Raw genomic sequence first — 25,520 nt, 5'->3', positions numbered from 1 at the left:
TTGAGGGCATTATGCTAAGTGAAATAAGTCATACAGAGAAAGATAAATACCATATCATCTTACTTAGATGTGCAATCTTTATGAGAAATGAACTCATAAATATGGACAACAGTTTGGTGGTTGCCAGAGGTGGGGAATGGTGGTGGTCAAACTGTACAGACTTTCAGTTATAAATTAAATGTTATGCAGATGTAATGTACATGTTGACTATAATTAATAATACAATATTGTCTATTTGACAGTTCCTTAGAAAGTAAATCTTAAAAGCTCTCATTAAAAGAAAAAATGTGTAACTATATAATCATGGACTTAACTTATTGTGATGATCATTTTGGAATATACACTAGTACATATATCAAATAATTATGTTGTCTATCTAAAACAAATATGATGTTATATGTCATATCTCAATACAAATATATAAGGAGCAGCAGCTGGAGTCAGTATGCCCCAAACCTATCAATAAAAGGACCAAGAACCAGCAATACCACCAGCCTGCCTTGCTTCACACTTGGGCCTCACCTGGGTACTTCCAAGCCCAATACAAGATCTGCAGATCTCTCTGTAGCTCCTGCCAGGTATCGCCAGGCAGTGGCTGACTTTGTACATCCTGGGAGGCCTCAGAGCCAGTGCTCCCAGTGGACAGCTTCAGATTAAACCTGATTACAACTCTATACATCCACAAGTGACACACTCAAGGGGCAGACTCAGTGAGCACCAAAGCTCCACTGAAGTCTCCTGCACAGCAGCTCTTCCACTGTAGTTGTAGCTGGTCCTCTTAGCCAGTTTACCTGGAGGTGAGCTTTTCCCAGTGATGTCAACAGCAATCAAGACTCAACTACAACAGGACAGTGTGCATAGCCAACACAGGGGTGCACCTAGAGTGCCCAGCTCAGGTGACTGGGAAAGCTGAGCCAGTGGGCCCTTTAGAACACCTAGTACACTGCCAGTTCTGGTAGACATAGCAACTCTACCCAATACATAGAAACAAACACAGGGAAGCAGTCAAAATGTGGAGACAAAGAAAAATGTTGCAAATGAAATAAAAGAAATCTCCAGAAAAAGGAGTAAATGAAATGGAAGCAAGCAAATTACCAGATTCAGAGATCCAAACTATGGTTATAAGGATGCTCAAGGAACTTAATGAGAATTTCAAGGAAATTAGTGAGAACATAAAAGACATAAAAAAGGACTAATCAGAAATAAAAGATACATTAACTGAAATGAATAATTTACAGGGAATCAAGAGTGGAGTAGAAGTTTCTGAGAATAAAATCAGAGATTTGGAATATGAGGAATCAAAAAATGCCCAATCAGACCTGCAAAAAGAAAAAAGAATAAAAAAAAAATATGAAGATTCTGGGACAACTTCAAAGTACCAACATTTGTGTCATGGGGGTACCGGAAGGAGAAGAGAGGGAGCAAGAAATTGAAAATCTATTTAAAAAATAATGACAGAGCCCAGCTGGTGTAGCTCAGTGGTTGAGCATCAACCACGAGGTCACTGTTCAATTCCCAGTCAGGGCACATGCCCAGGTTGTGGGCTCCATCCCCAGTGTGGGGCATTTACAAGGCAGCCGGTCAATGATTCTTTCTCATCATTGATGTTTCTATCTCTCCATCTCCTTCCCTCTCTGAAATAAATAAAAATATATTTTAAAATTAAATTTAAAAACGACAGGATATTTCCCTTACCTGGTGAAAGAAATAGACATACAAGTCCAGGAAGCACAGAGAGTCCCAAATAAGATGAACCTTAAGAGGCCCACATGAAGACACACCATAATTAAAATGCCAAAGGTTAAAGACAAAGAGAGAATCTTAAAAGCAGCAAGAGAAAAGCAGTTAGTTACCTACAAGGAAATGCCCCTATGAATGTCAGCTGATTTCTCAACAGAAACTTTGCAAGCAAGAAGGGAGAAATATTCATAGTGATGCAAAGCAAGGATCTACAACCAAGGTTACTCTACCCAGCAAAGGTATCATTTAGAAATGAAGGTCAAATAAAGAGCTTTCCAGACAAAAAAAAAAAAAAAAAAAAACTAAAGAAGTTCATCACCACCAAAGCAGTATTGCATGAAATGTTAAAGGGTCTTCTTTGAGAATAAGAAAAAGGAGGAGAAGGAGGAGGAGGAGAAGAAATAAAAAATATGAACAATAAAATGGCAATAAATACATCAATAATTGAATCTAAAAATCAAATAAATGAACAAGGAAGCTAAAGAACAAGATAAACTTATGAATAAAGTAGAACCAGAGGTCTGGAAACATGGAATAGACTGATAAATCTCAGAGGGAAGGGAGGAGTGGGGGACTGTTAGAGATTAAACAAAGAACTCATATGCATACATGCATTACCCATGTACACAGACAACAGGGTGGCAAAAGCTTTTGGTGGGGCAGGATCTAGGTGAAGGGGGCAATGGGAGGTGAAAGGGAGGGGAACACCTGTAATACTCTCACCAATAAAGATTTAAGAAAAGAGTAGGAGGAGCATCAGCTTTTCATTTTCTTGTAGTTCACTAGCATGTATTTTTACCATCTTCAAGCTTCAGTTTCTTTGCAAAAGTCTTTTTAAATGTCTGTTTCATTTTGTGAGTGTGTGTGTACGTGTGTATGTGTGTGTGTTTGAAAATCAGTTAATCCTTAAGTCTATGTAACCAGATCTACATTAAGTGTTAGGCCACCATTGCCGATTCCTTAGATTTGTGCCCTGCTTTCCCTCAAGATACCCCATTTCTCATATGTAGCTCAAGACCATCTGATGTAGGGATGGGGTGGTAGTGTCAGTGTAAGTAAGCCTGTATATAAAACATTAGTCTGGCTTAATATACTTTTTCATATTTTTAGGCAAAACCGATATAGAGTCTTGGTACGTTTCTTGCTTCTTACTGACTGTCCATTATTTCCTGTGTAGTGTGTTTACTCTGTAATAGAATGCCCTGGGTAAAAATTGAAGTAAAAAACTTGATGATTTTGGGGGGGGAATGGAAGTTTTGGCCAACTGAGTCCTTTAGTTAACATAATGTTGATTCAAATATATTTTTTATTGTGGTTTCAGATTTGTTGGAACATTTTAGTTTTGTTTCTTTTCATTTTAACATTAGTAAATGCATAGGAGTGAATCATGAACATAGTTTAGTCATTCTTTAATTTCCAGGGACTTTCAAAACAGCATGGGATTTTCTCAGAAGGGCACTGATGGTTAAAATATTTAGGATTTTAAAAAACAGAAACACCTTTCTATCACTTAAAATCCCTGATTCAAAGCAATTGCTTTGAATGCCTGGCATTGCTCCAGTGTCTTAATTTTGAGTTTGATTTTTCATTGGTGGGTGTGTAGACATTGAAACTTGTGTAGATTCTAGCCCTGGCAGGTGTGACTCAGCTGGTTGAGTGTGGTCCCACGCACCACCAGGTTGATTCTGGCTAGGACACATGCCTGATTTGCTGGCTTGATCCCCAGTAGGGGGCATGCAGGAGGCAGCCAATTCATGTTTCTCTCTCTCTCCCTTTCCTTTTCTGTCTTTCTCTAAAATCATAAAAACAAAAGTTGTGTGGATTCTAGGAAAACCTAGCTTGTCGGTAGGTCTTTTAAACAAGTTTCTTTCTTGTGATCATTTGATTTATCATGTTTTATCAAATCTAAGGTTTCATAAGTTATATATATTTTAAGTACCTCTAAGAAAAATATAAAGTACCATCCAATATATTTTTTAAACAAAAATGATTGTAGTATTCAGCCTTGTTTTGGACATGTGAAAGTGTGGGGGAAAAGGCACATCTTGAGGTTGACAGAATATGATACATCCATGTATCTTCCAGCAAATATTCAAGGAGACTTTCAAGGATTTATAAAGTACTGGAAAGTCACAGACCTTAAAGAAAAGTGATTTTTAAAAAAGCCAAATAAATATGAGTACTGATAAGGAGTAAAGGTTGGGACTAATGCAGTAATTATTATTACTGAATCATATGCTTACAGCAGGGACCACACCTTTGGATTCAACTTTTTGATGTCAGTGTAAAAAGGAAACATTAATTTATTACTCAATTCAATGTCCATAAAATGAAATCAGTTTCTAAGGAGAAGCTTCAATGTTCTTGTGTATGATTTGTGAAGTCACACATAAATTCTCTATATAATGTGAAGAATGACATCTTACCAATAAGCTCAGACTGTACACAGTGAGCTTCCTAAAACTCTGAGTGATAGTATTCCCTCCATTGAGGAACACTGTAGAATGTAAGGGGGGAGGCTGGACTGGATGAAAGAGGGTGAAAGGATTAACCAAAGTCATGTATGCATAACCCGTAGACACAGACACCAGTGTGGTGATGGCCAGAGGGAAGGGGGGCGGGTAGGTGCAGGTGGGAAAAATGGGGGGGGGGGGCGCGGATAAGAACATCTGTAATAGTGCCAACAATGAAAATAAAGTTTAAAAATAAATTCAAGATACTCTTGGTGGGAAAAAATATCCCAAATGCTTCCACCAGATAGAATAGCATGTCTCTTTGCTAATATGCTTTAACTTAGTGTGGTTGAGATTTTATAATAGGTGGGGGAGAGAAATGAACTGAACTCCCTTCAAGCAAGCTAAATGCTGTTTCTCTCAGACAAGTGTTCGGATGGCGGTGAATCTATACTGTATCCCTTGGAGGTTGAGAAGTGGGACTCCCCTGTGCTGTTATTGGCATATGAAACAGCATGCCTTCACAGAGAGTGGAGAATGTGTTAGTTTAACATCCTCTAAGGGAAATTGAGTTTCTTCTGAAGAACATTTGCCTAAAGAGAGGGACACCCTCTTTCATCTTGGCTCACAGACAATATCAAGGTACTTCCTAGGAAATAAGTTTGAATGACTCAACTGATCTGCTCTATAAATCACAACCACATAGATTTTAGCCTGGAAAAAAATAACAATATATGTACAACTAGCTACTTATCTTGACCATAAAAATACATCAACACCTAATCATAGAATATATACTTTGGGGTTACTTTCTGACTTCTACTTGCTGGTATTATATTGTTTAAGATAAAGTATTTCGGAAATGTATAACAAAGCAACTGAGTGAGAAGTTTTGTCTTGTAGAATTATTTAAGAGTTAAAGTTTGTCTACAAAAAATAATAACATAAATGCAGCACACTGTGTATGCTTTCTTTATAGCAATGGCTAACCAGGGGAAATTCAGGTCTCTTTTAGATTCTTCAATTCCTCCGGGAATAAATAACTTGCTTTTGATCATATTTTTTCAAATATTCACCTCACTAAGCTCTTGCTTTTTTTAGGCTGCACAGTAATCAAAGCCCTATCTAATATTAATTGAGTGATTATGACAAATGAAATACTTCAGAACAATGCCAACAATAGAATTCACAGCCTTACTACTCTCATCTGTAAACTGAGTGAATTGTGCAAAATGATGCCCGACTTGTTTTTGTTTTTGGCTCTTGGTTTCCTTTCATTGATTTTCTGGAGATCAAGTAATTGCTTTGTTCTCAGCGTTCTCATCTCTATGCTCTCACTTTTCTGAATTCCTTGTGATTTCTTAATAGTAGAGGTGGCCTTCCAACCAAGAGTCAGATGATCAACTCACCAACAAGTTCTGGCTACTAAAATAAGAGAAAGAGTTTATTTGTTGAAGTAATTTCTCTGTCTCTTTCTTTTCCTTCAACTGAACTGCTATTTCTGAAAGTAAAGTCTATAATATATATATATATATATATATATATATATATATATATATATATACACACACACACACACACACACACACACACACACACACACACACTAATAAAAGGGTAATATGCTAATTAGACCGGATAGACCAGACGTCTTCTGGATGTCCTTCTGGACAAAGCCACAGCTGCTGCAAGGGCTGAGGACAGCAGACATCTGTGGTGGCTGCAAGGGCCGAGGAGGGCCAGTAACCACAGCAGCTGGCAGTGGCAGCAGCAGCAGCGGGGTGATGGGGGTGGCACCTTCCCCTGAATGGCCTGGTCGGCTCCTGCAGAGGGAGGCCAGACTGCGGCTTAGGGGGGCTGGGCCCAAGCTGTCAGTATGACATCCCCTGAGGGCTCTCAGACTGTGAGAGGGGGCAGGCTGAGCTGAGGGACCTACCCCAGTTCACGAATTTTTGTGCACCGGGCCTTTAGTATCTATCTAATAATAGGATAATATGAGATTGGTTGGGATGCCGTCATGTAACGACCAAACAGCAGGGAACTGAGGCTTCATGGTGTCTGCCTGGAGCGGGGAACCTCAGGCTGGCACCAGTCTGGGGGACCTCTGGCTGTACCTCCTGCCTGGCGGGGCTTGACAAGGGACCTGAGGTCATGCTCCCTGCCCCGGCACCGGGCTGGGGGATCTGAGGCTGCGGCAGGGGACCTGAGGCTGCACCCCCTGCCCAGTGGGGCTTGACGGGGAACCTGAGGCTGCACCCCCCCCCACCTGGCACTGGGCTTGGGGACCTGAGGATGTGCCTCCCACCCGGAGGGGCTTGATGGGGTGGGGCTGGCCGGGTCTGGGTCTCGCCCAATGGGGCTGGCTGGGTCTGGGTCTCCTACAATTTCTAAGCATGTGGGGGTGGGTAGGGACTTGACTCTGGGTCCTAAGCCGTGCCCCAGACTCTGACAGGAGGGTGATTTTCATATACATTTTACTAATTTTCTTTTATATCTGACACTTCTATTATGGAAAAGGGCAAATAACAATATTAAACTATTTCCTCTAATTAATTTCCTTTTAATATGCATGAATTTCATGTACCGGGCCACTAGTATATACACATATATCTATATATCTATATATCTATGTATCTATATGTCTCTCTCTCTCTCTATCTCTCTCTCTCTCTCTCTCTCTCTCTCTCTCTCATATGTATATATACACACACACACATATACATACATATATATATAACTAGAGGCCCGGTGCACAAAAATTTGTGCACTCGGGGGAGTCCCTCAGCCCGGCCTATGCCCTCTTGCAGCCTGGGACCCCTCGGAGGATGTCCACCTGCTGGTTTAGGCCCGCTCCCTGGGGGGCCGGGCCCAAGCTGGCAGTCAGACATTCCTCTGGCAGCACAGCAGCCCTCGGGGGATGTCCACTTGCCAGCAGGGAGCAGGCCTAAGCTGCAGTCGGATGTCCTTAGTGCTGCTGAGGAGGCTGGAGAGGTTCCCACCACCACCGCTGTACTGGCAGCCATCAGCCTGGCTTGTGGCTGAGCAGAGCTCCCCCTGTGGGAGCACACTGACCACCAGAGGGCAGCTCCTGCATTGAGTGTCTGCCCCCTGGTGGTCAGTGTGTGTCATAGTGACCAGTCATTCCCAGTGGTTCTGCTGTTAGGGTCAGTTTGCATATTACCCTTTTATTATATAGGATTCTGTGTGATGAGTACAAAAGGCCCTACTCCAGACCTACCTGAACAGGAGCACTGTAAGATGTGGAAATTTGCCTTCTAGGAGACATTAGGTGGTTCTTAGGCATGATAAAATCTGATGATCACTGTCCTAGAATTCAGAGCTTCTGAAATTAAAATGTGCATACAAATTATCTAGGAATCTTGTGAAAAATGCAGATTCTTTTTTAGTAGGTCTAGAGTGGGGCCTGGGAGTCTATATTTCTAACAAGCCCCAGGTGACAATGATGTCTCCAGAACTCACTTTTGACTGACTGCTATATGGGTGATATTTAGACCAATGATACCATTGCTGGCTCTGGGCAGATGTGACAGAGCTGCCAAGACAAAGTTCCCCGTTGCCCTCACTACTGTTTATTGCTTTGGAAAAAAATACATATTCTATGCCTATTGTTGTCCTGGAAGCAGAGCACTGATCAAGTAGAAGAGTCATGGTCAGATAAATTTTCTTATAATAATACACATTGCAAGAAAAATAAAAGAATTAAATTGTATCAGACACTGTCTTACTACTTTTGTGCGAGAATGACATTAACTGATGAGCAGTCTACACCAGCCTGTGTCTCACATGTTTATATTCAGATCACACCATCCACATAGGAAAACAAAATGCCTATCCTCTGGCTATTGCTGAAGTCTTTCATTGGCCAAGGTTCATAGGGACCATCATTATGAACCCCTGGTCCAGTCCCTTGACCACTTATACTCTTATCTATGAGCTCTGTGACTTCTCTTTTTTGATGAGAGGGAGACACATTGAAGAAATATTTGAAGTGGAGCTAGAAAGAAGTCAAGTATCCTTTTAAGCTGAGGTTGAGGAGCCTACAGAGGGGGATTTTCAAGATTAGAAGAGGAGTTGGCATAGCCAGTGCAACCCAGTTCTGGAGGATGTGATCAGAAGATTAGTTAAAGGGGTAGTGGTATCAGAATGCCTTTCCTGGCATAGGAGGGAGCAAGATACAAATGGGTACAGAGAAAAGTAAGTTTGATGGTAGATAATGTCCTTTTGTGGCTATAAGCGTTTGGAGAAGGAAGTTTATTACTAAGAGAATTAGCTAGGAGATATTTCTAGGAGGAAGGATAATTGAGTCAATGGCACTAAATGTGGGAGAGTGTTATAAGATCAAACTAATTTGATCTTGACAACTTATTAAGTACCTTAGTGAGATATCAGTTTAAGAAGGCACTGCTATAGGAGGTGTGGGGGTAAAAGCAAAATTTAGTGGGTTGAGAAATGAATGGAAAAAGAAAATGGACTTTAATATAGGCTTTTCTTTAAAAAAATTGGCAGTGACTAATAAAATCTAAAATCCTTAGCTTGGATAGTACCAAACCCTACATATACTATATTTTTTCAGAGAATTTCAAAGTTTTGTTCTACCTCATCTATCTAACCTTACTTCCTATAGCTTTCATATACAGCCTTCTTTTCAAGTAGGACTGGTCTTCTTACTGGCTTAGAAAACATCATGGAAAACATCATGTCCATTTCAACGTTATTACCCATTGTCTCTTTTGCTGGAACTTCTTCCTTTCTTTCTTTTTGTCCTACTGCACACAAGGTGTGCTCCCAAATTGTTAGAGTGGAAAGGAGTGTGTGTGGCTCTTGAATGACTCAGGCCTTGGGTGAAAGTTGGTGTGGGGATTAGAAAGAGAGCCTGCTTGTGAAAGGAAGAGGCATATAGCATCCAAGCAGGAATTTCAACAGGATAGCAATAAGTTAAAAGGCTACTAACAAATTGAGATAAACACTTAAAAATCTTTACGTACCATCTACCTAAGACCTAATGTTAGTCTGAATGTCTAACCTTACACAAAGATACCTGTAACCTCTAGAGGTCATTGGTATGGCTCTTTATTATTTAAATTGTTTTCTATATTTCTCCTTAAATTTCTTTGATAATTTTCTGCATAGAATATTCTATATTTTGTGTTATGTTTATCTCTGATAATATCAATGGATGGTTATTGTGAATATGATATTGAAAACTAGATTTTTCATTGGTTACTGCTGATCTATTAGATTTTTCTTGTTTATCTAGAAGTTAGCCACCTCATTCTTCTTTTTATAGTAGTTCAAATTGTTTAACTTTTAATACTTTTATATCTTCTTGCTAGAATCATATTCTCTATAAGTAATGACATTATATAGTGCCTGCCTTTGTAATATTTATGTTTTCTTTCTCTTTGTTACATATAAAAAGTCCTCTTTTATTCAAGGGGTATATGTTCCAAACCCCCAATGGATAGTACCAAACCCTATATAGACTATGTTTTTTCCTATGCAGACATACCTGTGATAAAGTTGAATATAAATTAGTCACAATAAGAGATTAATGTCTATAGCTATAATAAAATAGAATAATTTATGTGAATGTGCATTAAGTAAAATAAGTATTACTTGAACACAAGCACTGCCATATCATTGATCTGATAAACCCAGAGGGCTACTCAGTAACCAGAGGGTGGGGAGCATATACGATGTGGATACGCTGGACAGAGGGATGGTTCACATCCCTGCAGCACAGAACAGGGCAGCTGGAATTTCATCATGCTACTAGAAGGACATTCATTTAACCTGATGAATTGTTTATTTCTGGAATTTCCCGTTTAATATTTTTGGACTTGTTGAGCGTGGATAACTGAAACCATGGAAAGCAAAACCTCCGATGGGGGAGGCAGGGCTACTGCAAGTTGTTGACTTTGTCTTCCAACAAAACACTGATAAGCAATGAGGAGAGTCCACAGGTATTTCTTTATCCTAAACCAGTGGTTCTCAACCAGTGGGTCGCGACTCCTTTGGCGGTCAAACCACCCTTTCAAAGGGGTCACCTAAGACCATCCTGCATATCAGATATTTACATTACAATTCATAACAGTAGCAACATTACAGTTATGAAGTAGCAACGAAAATAATTTTATGGTTGAGTCACAACATGAGGAACTGTATTTAAAGGGCCAGAAGGTTGAGAACCACTGTCCTAAACTGATTAGGGCATGAGCACTTATGGAGCCCCGTCATTTCCCTTTATTTCCCTTTCATACATCATATTCTTCCATCCATGAGTAAATGAAAGCTTTTACTAGAAGAAGATTGAATTGATTTGTTTCATTTGAAAGTAATCACATTTTTCTGAGCAACTGCCTGTTAATGTTTTATGTTTGTTTATTTTTCCATGTAACTGACATTGTACATCGACTTGTGATTATGTGCATTACCTAAACAGTGCTTAGTACAGTAATGTAACATGAGGTTACAGAATTGAATTCCGTTTGCCTTTACAAAAATGAACTCATGGTATAGTCACTAAGTATTTTCGTAGATTTGCTATCAGCTTCTACTCCTTAAAACAGTCAACATGCCTACAGTTAACAACTCCCTCCCCAATTTATATTTTTTCTAGTTTGAGAAGACTAAAAACGTAGGTCCCCAAACTTCTTAGGATTATGTATAAAATGAGCATAAATCAGTTATCAGTGAGAATGGGAATATTTTCTAATGCACAGTATGATGAATGTAGACAACAGCTGTATACTGTAATTATGGAATATGATAGAGGTGCTCAACATCACTACAGCAGCAACTGTATTACAATACATAAATATTTCAAATTCACCCATTGTACATCTTAAATTTAGACAATGTTGTATGTCAAATATATTCAATTAAAAGAAAACTATTTAAAAACTCTATTTAAGAAAAGAGTGTTGAGCTGTTTGCTGTGCTTCCTCAGAGGGCGTATGTTTCCAGGTGTTGGCAGTTTGGGTAGTTGAAGCTCTTGGAAGAGTGCTGTGTGCCTGTGCTAGAGTAAACCCTCACTGCTGAGAACAGTCTTGCACCCCAGAAAAGCGACTTTTCCACAGGCTGCCTTTCTTCTGATGGTTTCCTCTTTATGGGTGGGACTGAAAAGTCTATAAAGTGTTACTTACTGACTGCATATGCATTTGACAGCTCACTACCATTATCTGACACTCTTATTCACAGTGACCTTACAGTTCTCTTTGTGTGTGTAGTAATTGTACTTAAATGTCCTTATAGAGTCCTTCAATTCATTGCATCTAATTATCAATCAAAAGCTGACTACGAAGACTCCAGACTCTGTATCAACCACTTCTTAAGTATTGGTTCTACCTGTATTCATCATCTTAGTTCACATTTATTCACTATGTTTCTTCCTCTGATGTGGTCTCATGCCTCATAAATTGACTGGACATTAATTGTGATTTTGTCTAATAATTACTTGGCTTGCTCTTGGATTTGGAGTAACCGCAGAAACTACAACATTTAGCACTTTTCTATGGACTAGCTTTTTTGATAACCTCCAATAAAATCTGTCTGCTAAGCAGGACAAATATCAAGGAAAATAAACCACATGCTTATAAAACTGATAAAAAAATGCAGGGGGAATGATGACTAGCAACTTTTGCTGAATAGAATGAGGAACCATTGCATTCACTTTCCTCCCAAACTTCTCCATGGGAGAGAATAAAGGTCCGGAATTCTACAGGAGATAACTTGATTAAAAGATATTAAAAGCTTTGTTAGCAAATTAAATAGCCCTAGATGTAGTACTGAAAAAAGTTTGGCGGTTGAAATATGTTTCCAGATTATGGTTCTTAGAAGAGGAGTGATAATGCAAATCTGATTTCAATTCTGACAGTTTTAGCTGGTTAACCAAATGTTTAGATGGAATCATTCAATCCCCTCAGATTAAATTAACCATTTTGTTTGCAAAAGATGAGATTAGCAATAGAAATAATCTTCAGACAGATCTCAGAGGGGAGGGAGAAGGTAGGAACTGGAAGAGATTAGCCAAAGAACATACTAGTACATGATTATATGTATAGCCCATGGACACAGACAACAATGCGGTGAAGGCTTGGGGGTTGGGGAGGCTGGGTGGAATGGGCGAAGGTGGGGGGAATTGGGGGACATCTTTAGTACTGTCAACAATAAAAAAAGGAAAAGAGATGATCTTCAGAAGTCCTTGATAGGTGACACATAAGTGCTGGTATTGATGGCCCAGTGTTTATTAACTGCTCATTCACTTCTGCCCTGCCTTTCCGCCCAGGCCTGGGTACGGGTTCTCCCAAGTCAGTGATCAGAGGCAATTCCAGGTTTTGTTTTATTTTCTTTCCTCCCTGAAGCTGGTTACTCCAACAAAAATGCTATTTGCCAATCTGTGAAAGCACAACCTCCAGGGAACTGGAAACTTTGAGAACTTTGAGCTACTGGCAAGTCTCTTCCTACTTAACTCACATGGTCTCGTTTTTCTGCTTGAAATAAAGGACTGTTTATTTATGTGTTAATCCATATAATTCCACATTTTTCCTTCAGTTGAAGCTGTGGAATATGCATTCGCAATCTAATCATCAGAGGATATTTTAGAGTGATGAGGTGATGTTATTTCTAGACAGTTTTTCAGAGACCTCTTACAGCTTTTCTTTTGTATTTAAGGTGACGACCCTTGTGAACACCAGCAACAAAGGCCCATCAGGTAAAAAGAAAGGGAGGTCAAAGAAAGCCCACGTCCTGGCTGCGTCTGTAGAGCAAGCCACTCAGAACTTCCTGGAAAAGGGGGAACAGATCGCTAAGGAGAGCCAGGACCTCAAAGAAGAACTGATCGCTGCTGTGGAAGATGTGCGCAAGCAAGGTAGGCGGGAGAATACTGTTCCAGAGGGTGTGTGTGAATGTGTAAACCATGGAGTGGTCTCTAGAATCATTGCATATTTGTTCAAAGGAGTCATCTTATTTCCCCCCTCTCTATCTCACTTGTCTTTTTAAACCTTTGATAGAATTAGCTCCATAGACAAATGGAGGTGTTTTTGCTGTGCCAGAACAGCACAGGTACACTCCAAAGCTGCTGTGGCTTCAAAGTCTTCAGTTGTTTTCTCTCAATAGATGAAAACAAACTCTGTGTCAGCTCAGTCTTTTTTTTTTTTATATTTTTTATTAATTTCAGATTGGAAAGGAAAGAGAGAGAGAGATAGAAACCTCAATGATGAGGGTGAATCACTGATCGGCCGCCTCCTGCACTCTCCACACCGGAGACCAAGCCTGCAACTGGAGCATGTGTCCATGCCAGGAATTGAACCTTGACCTCCTGGTTCATCTCTCAACTACTGAGCCAAGCCTCTGGGCTCTGCTCAGTCTTTAGGGAGAAAAGGATAAGGAGACCTCATGCTGATAGAGTCAACAAATGCCAGGATTATAAGGATGAAAGGAGGAAAGGAATAAAGTCCTGTAATAAATTATTGTTTGTATAATTCCAAAATTGCTATTTTCAGGTCACAGCTTTCCTCTAAAATGTAGCTAGTTGGTTATCGATGGATTGATCAATTACATGGCTATCTATTTAGCTAAAATGCTATTTATTCACCATCTTAAAAAGTTTTTAGGTGTTATAAGATACACAAAATAAACTGTATGGCTTACCTGTTTTTAAGTGTCCACTTCAGTAGTGTAAATTATAGTCCCATCGTTGAGTAACCGATCCCCAGAACTTTTTCATCTTGCAGCACTGAAACTCTATCCCTATTAAGCAAAACTCTCCCTTGCCCTCTCCCCCTAACTCCCGGCAACCACTGGTCCCTAGGCTACTTTCTCAAAGCATTTATCTATGTGGCATCTTTAGTTGAGAATTCTAAGGCATCATGAAATCAAAACAGAAATCACCTCCCTAGCTTGGCCTCCCTCCTGCATTGTTTACCGTGGTGAATGCCACACCCATGTACCCAGTGGCACATTGCAGAAATCTTGGTGTTATACTTGTCATTTCTCTCTCTTTCCAAATACAATTAGTTATGAAGTCTCATAGATTTTAACTACTAAATACCTCTTAAATGGATCAATTCCTGTTTTAGTTCATCAAAAGGACTATGTTTTAGCTGCCTTGGGGCCTTTATATATGTTGTTTCCTTTTACACAGTTGAAGGCGACTCATTCTGCATATCTCAGCTCAAAGTACACCTTCCCAGGGAATCCTTTCCGGCATGGCTCTTTACATGGTCAATTTCCACAGGGTAGTTTAATAATTGTGGGCTAACTTTACTGATAACTTTCTTCTTTGTCAAAGTATAGATTAGTAAATATAGAGACCATACCACGTGTCTTTTACTGGTCAGTGGTTTGCAATGCTTAATAATCATAAAACTTCAATAAATATTTGTTGAATGAATGAAGGTATAGATGAATGAAAGTTATTTTCCCTTCCTTCTTATAAACCTATCAATTTTAAAATTCAGAACTGGATATTTCATCCCTCGAAATACTAACCCTCCTTCCAAACCAACAATGACCTTCTCTACATGTGGCCACCTTATTTCCCCTAGAAGTTAATTTCATTTATATTACACTAATGTAAATGTTACTTTAATTTGAAATGTTAAAATTTGCATATTTTATCCAGGGCGGATGGAGTATATTTGTGCATATGTTTTTTCAGCAATGTGTAACCTTACAAGTTTTCAAGTGCTATTCAAAACTGGTATTCCTTCTGAATTACAGATGGCTACCTGTTTGTTTTAATGAATCTGTAGCCTTCATAATGTTTTTCCTTTCTTTTTTTGTGGGAGGGGGTGTTTTGTGTGGACTGACATAATAAATTGCACACATTTGAAGTGTATAGTTTGATAAGTTTTGACACATTTGTACACAGTGAAATCATCCCATGCTCAAGAGAGTGGACTTTCACCCTTGATGGCATGGCTCAGTGGTTGGAGCTTCAGACTGCGCACCAGAGGGTCGCAGGTTAGATTCAAGTCAAGGGCATGTATCTGCGTTGCAGATTCATTCCCTGGCCCCCATTTGAGCATATGCAGGAGCATGTGTAGGAGGCAACCAATAGATTTGTCTTTTCATATTGATGTTCTCTCTCTCTCTCTCTCTCTCTCTCTCTCTCTCTCTCTCTCTCTCTCTCTCTCTCCTCTCCCTGCTTCCCCTTCCCTTTCACTCCCTCTAAAAATCAATGGGAAAAAATTATAATTTAGTAACTAACTTGTACTCCATACGGCAATAGTGCTCCCCATATTAATGAGTAATCCAGGCTCTCAGGGTGATTGAGAGCTGAATCAGCATCCACTAGTCTCCCAGAAGGGGGTTGCATAGCTCAGTGTGGTGTAAAGTTGATAGTAGTTGTAAGTGATCCTAGAAACCTACAACTGAATAGTTGTGCAGCCAGTGAACCATCCATAGAAAAGCTCCTAAATAGGAATGCAAAGGGGATTATTCCAGCCAGATCTTAATGTCGAAATGCTGGGCCAAGGAAAGCTTGGGATAGGGAATGCCAAAACCTTTTTAATATTTACCAGCAAGATATTTCTGGGTTGAAAACGCACTCTGAATTATGGACTAAACTAGAGGTTCTCAGACTTTAGTGCGTATTAGACTCACCTGGGAAGTGTTTCAACTGCTTCCTGTCCACGTCTCAACCTTTATCATTTAGGTCAGAAACTGTGGGGTGGGACCCAGCCATCAAGGTTTTAAAAGATCTCTAGGTTACTCCATTTTACAGGAAATTTAAGAAGAAATGGACTAATCCACTCCCTGCCTATCAGCCTCACTTGGATGACTTACCAATCCATGTTGGTCAACTAGTATTTCACATTAGGAAATTGATAGCAGGTAGTCATTGTATAAGGTTTGTGTGCTTGTAGGCTACTTAGGAACAAACAAGTATTTATGTAGGATACTTATGTAGAAGAAACAACTTGATATTCTGTATTAAGATAATATTCTGCAATGCTAGATGTTGTCTTATGATGCTTGTTATTCTGTGGGCACTCAGAGAACATGTGTTACCTATATACTAGGGAGCCAAGTCGATAGCGAAGTTTAAAATTCAAGTTGTTGGAAAAGAAAGACATACAGCTGGAATTAGCACAAAGGAAGTAATGTTTAAGCTGAACATTGATTAAAAAATTTGTGAAGGATAGTGGGGTATTCATTTCAGGTTTAAGCAACCTATTTTTAAATTAAAGAGATAAGAATGACATTGATAATTGGGGAATGGCTAGAGAAGCCCTGATTTAGTGAGAAGTTTCATATTCAAACATGGTTATTAATATGGTAAGATGATCGAAGGGACCAGATTGGAAAAAGTTCAGGAACAAGAATAAGAAGGAAGGAAGGAAGGAAGGAAGGAAGGAAGGAAGGAAGGAAGGAAGGAAGGAAGGGAGGGAGGAAGGAAGGAAGGAAAGAAGGAAGGAAGGAAGTAAGTTAGCTGGTTGGCTTCCATCTATTGAAGTAATATTTTAGAAAGATTAATTTGGCAACTTCATTGAAAGTTGACAAATTCAGAGAAAGGTTGGACTCAGATATTGTTTGGGTGTTATTTTAATATTGCAGAGGAAAAAAACAGAACAAAATACTTCAAAGATCTAGGATTAGGGTTGTGGCAATGGGAACAGAAATAAAAAAACTCGATATTGCAGGCACTGCAGAAAGGAATAAAAGAAGTGCCACTTGTTGAAGGGAAGAGGCTAGTCAACCTTTATTGTGTGATTTTGGCCCTGGACAACTTAATTGGGGTATTTGAAGAGGTGATGGGGGTGGGAAGAGAGGATCAGCTTGATTTTAAACATTGATGAATGAGGGGAACTGCCTAGCAGATGGTTAAAGCTAGGGGATAGAACTTTGGGGAAACAGAAATTTAGAAGTCTCTGTAGTTGATAAATGAAGCTTTCAGAGACAGCTTTCTTTGAGTGCTTGCCAATAAAGAGAGAGAGAAGAATAGAGGGCTGTGGATTTTGTTTTTGGAGGAAAGGCCAAAAAAGATGAGAAGGTAGAATAGAAATTAATTAGGTAGGGAAGACATAGCCTGAAATGTGACCAGAGAGCCAAGTGTACCGAGTGTTGAAATTCAAGGGAATATGTGTAAAGGAGACGGTGATCAATCTAGACTCTAGAATGTGTTGTAATTATGTCAAATTCCTCTGAGAGCATAGGGGATGAATAATGAGAAAACGCCTTGGATTTTGCTAGAAAAGTGTCATTAATTATATTTAAAAGGTACGTTTTCAGAAAGCTGCAGAGACAATAGCTACATAGAAAGAAGGTAGATGCTGAAAGAACAGAGTAGATAATGACAGATAGGATGCACACAGTTAAAGGAACCGTACCCTTCTTTGGTCATCACTGCACTATATACTGCAAGTATTTCTGTTGCCCCTGCAGACAGTGGGATTCAAATGAGGAACCGCGTGTTATAATTATTTTGTGTATCACTGAAGCCCGGTTCAATGGCTGGCATAGTGAGCAGCACTCAATACATGACTCAGAAGATTGTCACAGATGGGAGGAGAGAAATAGAAGAGTAATAAGTGAAACGTAAAGGACAAGCAAAGCATATGATTGTTTGCTTGCTTGCTTGCTTACTTATTTTGTTAACTCAAATCAGAATTATCAGAGCATAGATCAAGGGAGGGAACCACTGCAGAGAGCAGTTGTAGATACAGCAGGAGAAAGCTCAGGTGGGTGGCATGAGGTGATATAGTCAGATGGGACATATTTTATCTAGAAAACTGGTAGGGAGGAAAGATTACCCAACGGTGGGTTTATAGAAAACATGATAACCACAGCAGATTGGATGAACTTTTCTCAATTATTTTGAACAAAACAGGAGGTCGTTTTAATGGACCAAGGAATATCTGATATTTGACCACTATTGCATTTTTTTATGTTTTCTTGTCTGGTATTGGCATCTCTGTGTGTGTGTCTCACATATATTTCTAAAGCACTTTATTTATTGAATACTACTGACTGTTATGCCTTCCTTGGGTTCAGCTAAAAAAAAAGGTAATTTATAACAGGCTTTATTGTCCAAGAATTTTTTATTTAATTGGTTTATTTGGTGTGTAACAGCATCTGCCAGCAATGGGATGCTCACATACTGTCTTTATGAATCTTCTGAGATTGGAAGTGGATCCAAAAGCTGTCCTTTGAAAGACAGACACTGTTCTTCATGTTTATCCAATTAGCAGATTCATTTAATGATCTAACAGGATGCAACAGCATTTGGTTTTATGCCATCTCATTCTTATGGCCCCACGTGCTATTTCTGAAGCTATGGAACTGTTGCTGGGGTTTCCTATCTTCAGTCACCAACCTTCTCTGATTGCCCGCTCTCCATCTGGTACATAGTGTTTAATTGTTTAGTCATAATAGTGTTTCATCAAAAAAGTTAAGACATGGCCCCGCTACTGAGATGTGCCAGTCCAGGATGTAGACAGAAAGGTACATGGGCCTAACCCTACTTTCAGAGGAACCTCATGGAGCAAAGTGACAAGGAAGGACAGATAAATGAGGTAGCTTCTTGGTGGAACCATTTCCTCAATCAAAGATCTGCTCAAACCATTCACTGCTCATTTAGACTTTTCTTTGTTTTGATACAATCTCACAATGGAGTGAAATAGTGATATCAGCTAGTTCTATTATTGTTATCTCTTTACGCAATCACTATGTATTGAGTAACTGAGGACCAGTGGGCAGAGACAGACAGAACAGGACTGAGAATAAATAGAGGGAGAGAGAAGTGTTCTCACATCTCTGATAAGAGATTAAACCTTTGCCTCCTGATGACCAGGTGGCCTCCTCCCTCCCCGCCCACTTTAGTGGTGGGAGGTGGTGTTGGTGGAATGCGCTGCTCCAACAGGAACTCCAGTCAGTGTCAGTTGTGTGAACTCCCCAGCTGAGATCTGATCAGAGGCCATGCCCTGTCCAAGAAGCTTCTACTATCACAGTCCTGCATCCCTCTTATAGCTCCACAGTGTGAGGAGGAGGAGGGGAGAGCCCTCTCTCCTGCAGCACTTCCCACAAGGGAAAGCCTCTCTAAGGAAGAGCGGTGAGGGTGCTGAAAGGATTCTCCACCTCCTCTGCTTGTCCTGTTTCTCAAGTATCGCCTACGTTATTCCACTCTTCCCATCCTGAATGCTTTCGTCTCCTAGAGATACTGGACCTCCTTTTCTGTGCTGTGCTGCCTTTGCACGGATGTGGACTGACTGCCCTTGTACGGATGATATGCAACTGTTTTGAGGTGGAGTCCTATTGGTTGGGGTGAGGTTTCACTCCTCTTTGGTGAGCAGGCCTCCACTGAAGGGGCGCACGTTCAGGGAAGGAGAACCTTCTAGGACAGAAAAGGAGGACTTGGGAGGCAATCCTAGGTTACAGAGGGAAAGAGAACTCGTATTTCTTTATGGGTCTCCCTTCTTTGAGCCTGGACTTTGCTGAGTCTAGACCCATTCGTTTTTAATAATATTTTAAGTAATTTAATAAAGTGCACATTTATTAGTTCAAGCAAGGACAGACCTTAAAGTTAGACTGGCGAGTGTTTCAGAGAACAGCTGAGCCATGGACCTGGTGATGCCTTGCTCTGTCCACATGCTCCTGCTCACTGTCCTTCCCATGGTTCCTCCTGCCCTTCCTTAGAGAGGCTTTTTTCGAGCATTTCTCAGAGAAGTTTGCAAACTGCCTGGTTCAGAAACACCTAGGTGAGGATGGGAGACAACCGTAAAAATTCAAATTTCTGTGTTTAGCCTAAACCTGGATTCAGTATGGTGCGGTAACACTGGAATCTTTATTTCTAGAGAGTACCCCAAATAAATCTTATGCCTCCCAAGATTGAGAATCACTAATAGTCTGAGTTAATTTATACCTTTAGATTTATCATCTTTAGTTTGTCTTTTTTCCATTGGAGATGATTTTAACATCTGCAGTACTTTTAACTGTTGTATGTTTGACTAAATAAAATATATTTGTATGCCAAAGTTTGAACTAGTTGAGGGCCCAGGAATACCATATGTCAGTGATTTTCAACCTTCTTCATCTGTAGCACACCAAAAAAATCTATTACATTTTTTGCTGATCTGACAAAAAGAAATAGGTATAATTTTGACTCGTTCACACTGGATGGCTATTGTTGTGTTGGCTATTGTCATTTTTTTATTTGACAATCCAAGGGACAAGAGGTCAGTGCTCCTGACTAAAGACTCATGTATTGCCTGTTTTAATAATTCTTGCAGCACAAAGGTTGGAAGTTGCTGCCCTATGTCAACCTGGAGCCCTTTTTGTGGCCCTTGTTGCAACATGTTGGGAGATTATGGCAGATTATTCTTTCATCTGACCCCCTCTCTTTAGTCTTTAAGCAAGAATCACAATAGCTCCCATTTATTGGTGGACATTTTACATATATTCTCTCAACATTCTGTTAGTCATTTGAAGAATTATTATCCATATTTTACATAAAACATTATTGATGCTGAAAATGTTTATGTGTATTAATTGGGTCATTCATTATCTATTTATTGAGTATTTACTGTGCACAGGCACTATTTTGGGTGCCGGGAATATAGAATAAAGAAAACAGACATTCCCTAACTATAGGACTACTGTATTTTGAGTTGAGACAGGCAATTCATAAGTAAAAAATTAAGCAGCGTGATGATTTTAAGCTATAGGAGTGTGACTTAAAAGTGAGATGACCTCCCTGGCTGGGTTGCTCAGTTGGTTGGAACATTGTCTCCAAAAGAAAGAAAAGAGGTATGGGTTCCATTCCCAGTGAAGACACATATCTAGATTGTGGGTTCCATCCCTTTTTAGGGAACGTTCAGGGGGCAGCCTATCAGTGTTTCTCTCTCACATTGATGTTTCTCTCTCCCCCTCTCTCTAAAATCAATAAATATATCCTCAGGTGAGTATTCAAAAAATGGTATGACCAAAGGCATGATACATGAAAGAATGAATTAATGTAGAGCCTAATATTAATTTTTTTTTAAAAAAAATTATTCTGTGAAAGAGTACAGACAAGACATAGGCTTGGTGAAAATATTTCTGGTGAAAATTGCTTGTCTATAAAGAACTCTTAAAAAATCAATAATAATGAAAGGAACAAACAATTCACATATGGGCAAATACCTGGACAGACCTGTTTCCAAAGAAGATATACAGATGGCCAATAAGGATATGAGAAAAAGTTCAACATCATTTATCATTATGGAAATGGAAATTAAACAATGATATTTCACTATATAACTCCTAAAATCAATAAAATTCCTCATATTGACAATACCAAATATTAGCAAGGATGTGGAATGACAGAAATCCTCCTTAATTCAAATATAAAATGATACATCTGTTTTGAAAGACAGTTTGGCCCTCCTTAAATAAAACTAAACACTGAATTATCATATAATCCAGTAAACTTCATCCTATGTATTTATTGATGTCTACACAAAATTACCTAAACCCATTTCATTTATAAAATAAACTTTTTATTTTAGAATAATTTTAGATTTACAGAAAATTTGCAAAGATAGCACAGAAAGTTCTCAGTGTAGTCTATTATTAATATCTGACATTACTAATGTACACCTGTCACAATTAATGATCCAATATTAACACCTTGTTAATAGGGCAAGCATAATAGTAAAAAAAAAAACAACTCTCTGCTGATGTGTTTAGTAAAAATGGCAGAACAAACACTGCAGATGCTGAAATATTCGTATTCTTCAACTGACTTGCGAAGAGTGGTAGATCGTACTTCTGTATGAATCCAATGAGAACTCTGTTTTAGAAGATTGCCAACTCAGGACCATTTTCTTTGAAGTCCTTTATTGAGGTCCAGAGTTGTCAGCCTAAGTGAAACCATTCCTGCCTCTCACAGGAAAGACATACAACTGGGTAACAAATTGGGCTCATATGCTAACAGACCAGTTAAAAATGTAAAGTTTTATAGAACTTGTTATCATGCCCAGCCAGCATGGCTCAGTGGTTGAGCGACAACCTGTGAACCAGGAGATCACAGTTCAATTCCAGGGTTGTAGGCTCCATCCCTAGTGTGGGGTGTGAGGAGACAGCCAATCAATGATTCTCTCATCATTGATGTTTCTATCTTTCTCTCCCACTCTGTTCCTCTCGGAAATCAATAAAAAATATATTTTAAAAAAAGACCTTTGTTATGAAAATATAAAATCTTTCAGGTGGATCACTATACCATCTCCATTTCATTTGAATTCACTTTCTTTTGAAGGGAAATTCCTTAAATGAAACATCTGACCTTAACCATGCATAAAAGGAAATAGTCTACATTCCCACATAAAGATAAAGAAACCTGGTTAGCAAGCATTTCCTTTCTAGTAGCTAAGCCTGTAATTCAATCAAAAATGCATTTGACATAAACATCTTGAATAACAACAGGATAAGATTGTGCAAGACGATACTGATTTGTGGATGCATTCCTAATTAGGATACATGCGGGCAATTTGATGAGGGCCAGGCCTCCTTCATCAGCAGCAGGCCCCACGGAAACGGAGGCTGAGGCTTCTAGATGGGAAGCAGGCTTCTTTGGAGAACCAAATAAATGGGGAAAGGCAAAAGCTTCTAAACCAAGTTGAATCTTGTTAAGCACATGCTTATATAAGGTCCCAGAGGACCGGCCTTCTGGAGTGACATATAGGTAACGAAAAGTCAGATCTTCCAGTACACTGTAGATGCCACCCAATCACTTCAAGGTTAAGCAGATGTCTTACCCATTGGAAGCTGAAAACAGATTTCCAGTTAAAATAGGGAGAAAAGGTCAGATAGGAAAGGCAGGGGATGAATGACCTCTTTTTAAACCTGGGCTCAGTGCCTGATACTGTATATCTATTCTTGTGTTCCCATGGGTCAAAAAAACAACAAGGAAGCCCAGCCATTGTGGCTCAGGGGTTGAGCATCAACCTGTGAATCAGAAGGTCATGGCTTGATTCCGGTCAGGGCACATTCCCAGATTGAGGGCTTGACCCAGTAGGGGGCGTGCAGGAGGCAGCATATCAATGATTCTCTCTCATCATTGATGTTTCTATCTCTCTTTCCCTCTCCCTTCCTCTCTGAAATCAATAAATTATATTTTACACCCCCCCCCCAAAAAAAAAGCAAAAAGGAAAATAGACCCTCCGCTAGAGCTCTTGGCTCCTCCCTCTGTCGCCTTTTGGAGGATTGCACTTGAGTGTTCATCCCACTCTGGAAATATCAGTTTCTCCCTTTCTATTGTAACAGTCCAAACAGCATGCAAACTTGATACGTTAAAACAAACAGAAAGCCTGCCCTAATTGCAAACCTCCTCCAACAGCTGCCTCACTTTTCCGCTCCTTTAAAACAGAATCTTTCAAGGAATAATTCACACTCACACATTCGATTTTCTTACTTCACAATCACTTTCCTTTTCATTGTGCAATATAATATATCAAGAACAACATGAGGAGTAATCAGAAAACCAGTATGCAGACCCTCCCTCAATAAATAAAACATTCCCAATGCAGTGGAAGCTGCCTGCTTCCTCTTCAATGTCTGTATCTCCGTCCCTTCTTGCTTCCAGTGCCCAACCTGGGCCAGGGGACCATAGTCCTGAATTTGGGTATCTGTATTTCTCATTCATTTTCACTATCATTTTATTATGAAAATGTTCACAGCAACTTTGAAACAGTTTTACAGGGAATTCCTGTATCTGCAAAACCACCACCCAAATCTACTATTTACGTTTTGCTATACTTGACAGTGGTCGGCAAACTCATTAGTCAACAGAGCCAAATATCAACAGTACAACGATTGAAATTTCTTTTGAGAGCCAAATTTTTTAAACTTAAACTACATAGGTAGGTACATTGTTATTAACTTAATTAGGGTACTCCCAAGGCTTAGGAAGGGCCACACTCAAGGGGCCAAAGAGCCGCATGTGGCTTGTGAGCCACAGTTTGCCGACCATGGCTCTATCACAAGTCTATTTTCCGTAAGCTGAAAAATAAATTTCTACAGATAAGCGGTCCCTTTTTCACCAACACCATTCTGGCTTTCAGCTGACCGCCCATGGAACCTGCTCTGGTCAGTCATCTTGGTTTGGTTGTTGGTCACATCTGTCCATGTCTTTCTCTACATTTTTGCTCACATGGAGTTGACAACCATCCATCACCCCTCAGCCACCCTTTTCCCACCTCTCTTGGCTTCTGCAATACCACCTTTTTCTCCTTCCACTTTCTGGTCCCACATCTTAGAATTCTAAATATTTGAATGTTCCAGGGCTTGGGCCTGGGCTTTATTTCTTCTTTATCAGTCACCTCACTCTATGTGGCAAAGATGCCAAAATGTTAACTTCTGGGCCTTAGCTGTAGATAACTATATGTAATATTGCCCTCACTCAGATCCTTTCAAACCTCCCTCATTGTTTTCCCCATTTAGAAATTGAATTAACAACCTGCTTGCTTAAGTGAGTAGCATGAGAATTACACATTACTTCCTTTTCCCCTCATTCCTCACATCCAAAGCCCTGATATAATTTTAACATCACTACAAAATATTTCCTAAATCCATTTGTTTTAAGGCACTATAGCTTAGCCATTAAGAACACAGGTTATGAAAGAATGTGTGCAATGTGTCTACTTGGCTCGGCTACATGACCTACATTTGAAATCTGACCCCACCCTTTACTAACTGTGTGATGTTAGGTAAGTTACTTAATCTCCCACAGGCTTCACTTTCATCATCTGTAAAGTGAAATGATAATGGTACCTATCCACTTAAATCAGTGACTGACACATAGTAATCATTATATAAATGCCAATTTAAAGCACTTGTTCAGAAAGCTCTTTCCTAACTTTTCCACAAAAAAAAAACCTATATTTTTCTGTTGATGTTGACCTCTAAGCCAACTAAAAGAGAAGTTAGGTAAGTGTATATCAGTCAAGGTTCTCTGGAGAAAAAGAACCAATATCTGTCTGTCTATCTATCTATCTATCTATCTATCTATCTATCTATCATCTATCATCTAGATCAGTGGTTCTCAACCTACATAATGCTGCAACCCTTTAATACAGTTCCTCATGTTGTGGTAACCCCCAATTTCATTGTTACAAATTGAACGTAATTAAAGCATAATGATTCATCTCAAAAACAATATGTAATTATATGTGTGTTTTCCGATGGTCTTAGGCGACCCCCTGTGAAAGGGTCATTTGACCCCCAAAGGGGTCGAGACCCACAGGTTGAGAACCGCTGATTTAGATAGATATAGGCATAGAGATATAGAGATATAGAGGTAGATATAGATATAGATAAAATACATTT

General features: G+C 39.5%; 1 protein-coding gene across 3 annotated transcripts in view; it reads left to right on the top strand.

The window, feature by feature from the left end:
* Positions 1-25,520, top strand: part of CTNNA2 (catenin alpha 2) — a 1,136,278-nt gene that overhangs the window by 215,772 nt on the left and 894,986 nt on the right. For all 3 annotated transcript variants that reach the window (XM_059659311.1, XM_059659308.1, XM_059659310.1), the window contains exon 3: positions 12,888-13,083. In XM_059659311.1, coding sequence (XP_059515294.1) covers positions 12,888-13,083 — 196 coding nt within the window. The remainder of the gene's footprint in view (positions 1-12,887; positions 13,084-25,520) is intronic.

This window comes from Myotis daubentonii, chromosome 12 (assembly GCF_963259705.1).
Source record: "Myotis daubentonii chromosome 12, mMyoDau2.1, whole genome shotgun sequence".
Classification (NCBI taxonomy): Eukaryota; Metazoa; Chordata; class Mammalia; order Chiroptera; family Vespertilionidae; genus Myotis; species Myotis daubentonii.
The sequence above is the reverse complement of the archived record's forward strand: the minus strand, read 5'-3'. Positions and strand labels throughout refer to the sequence as shown.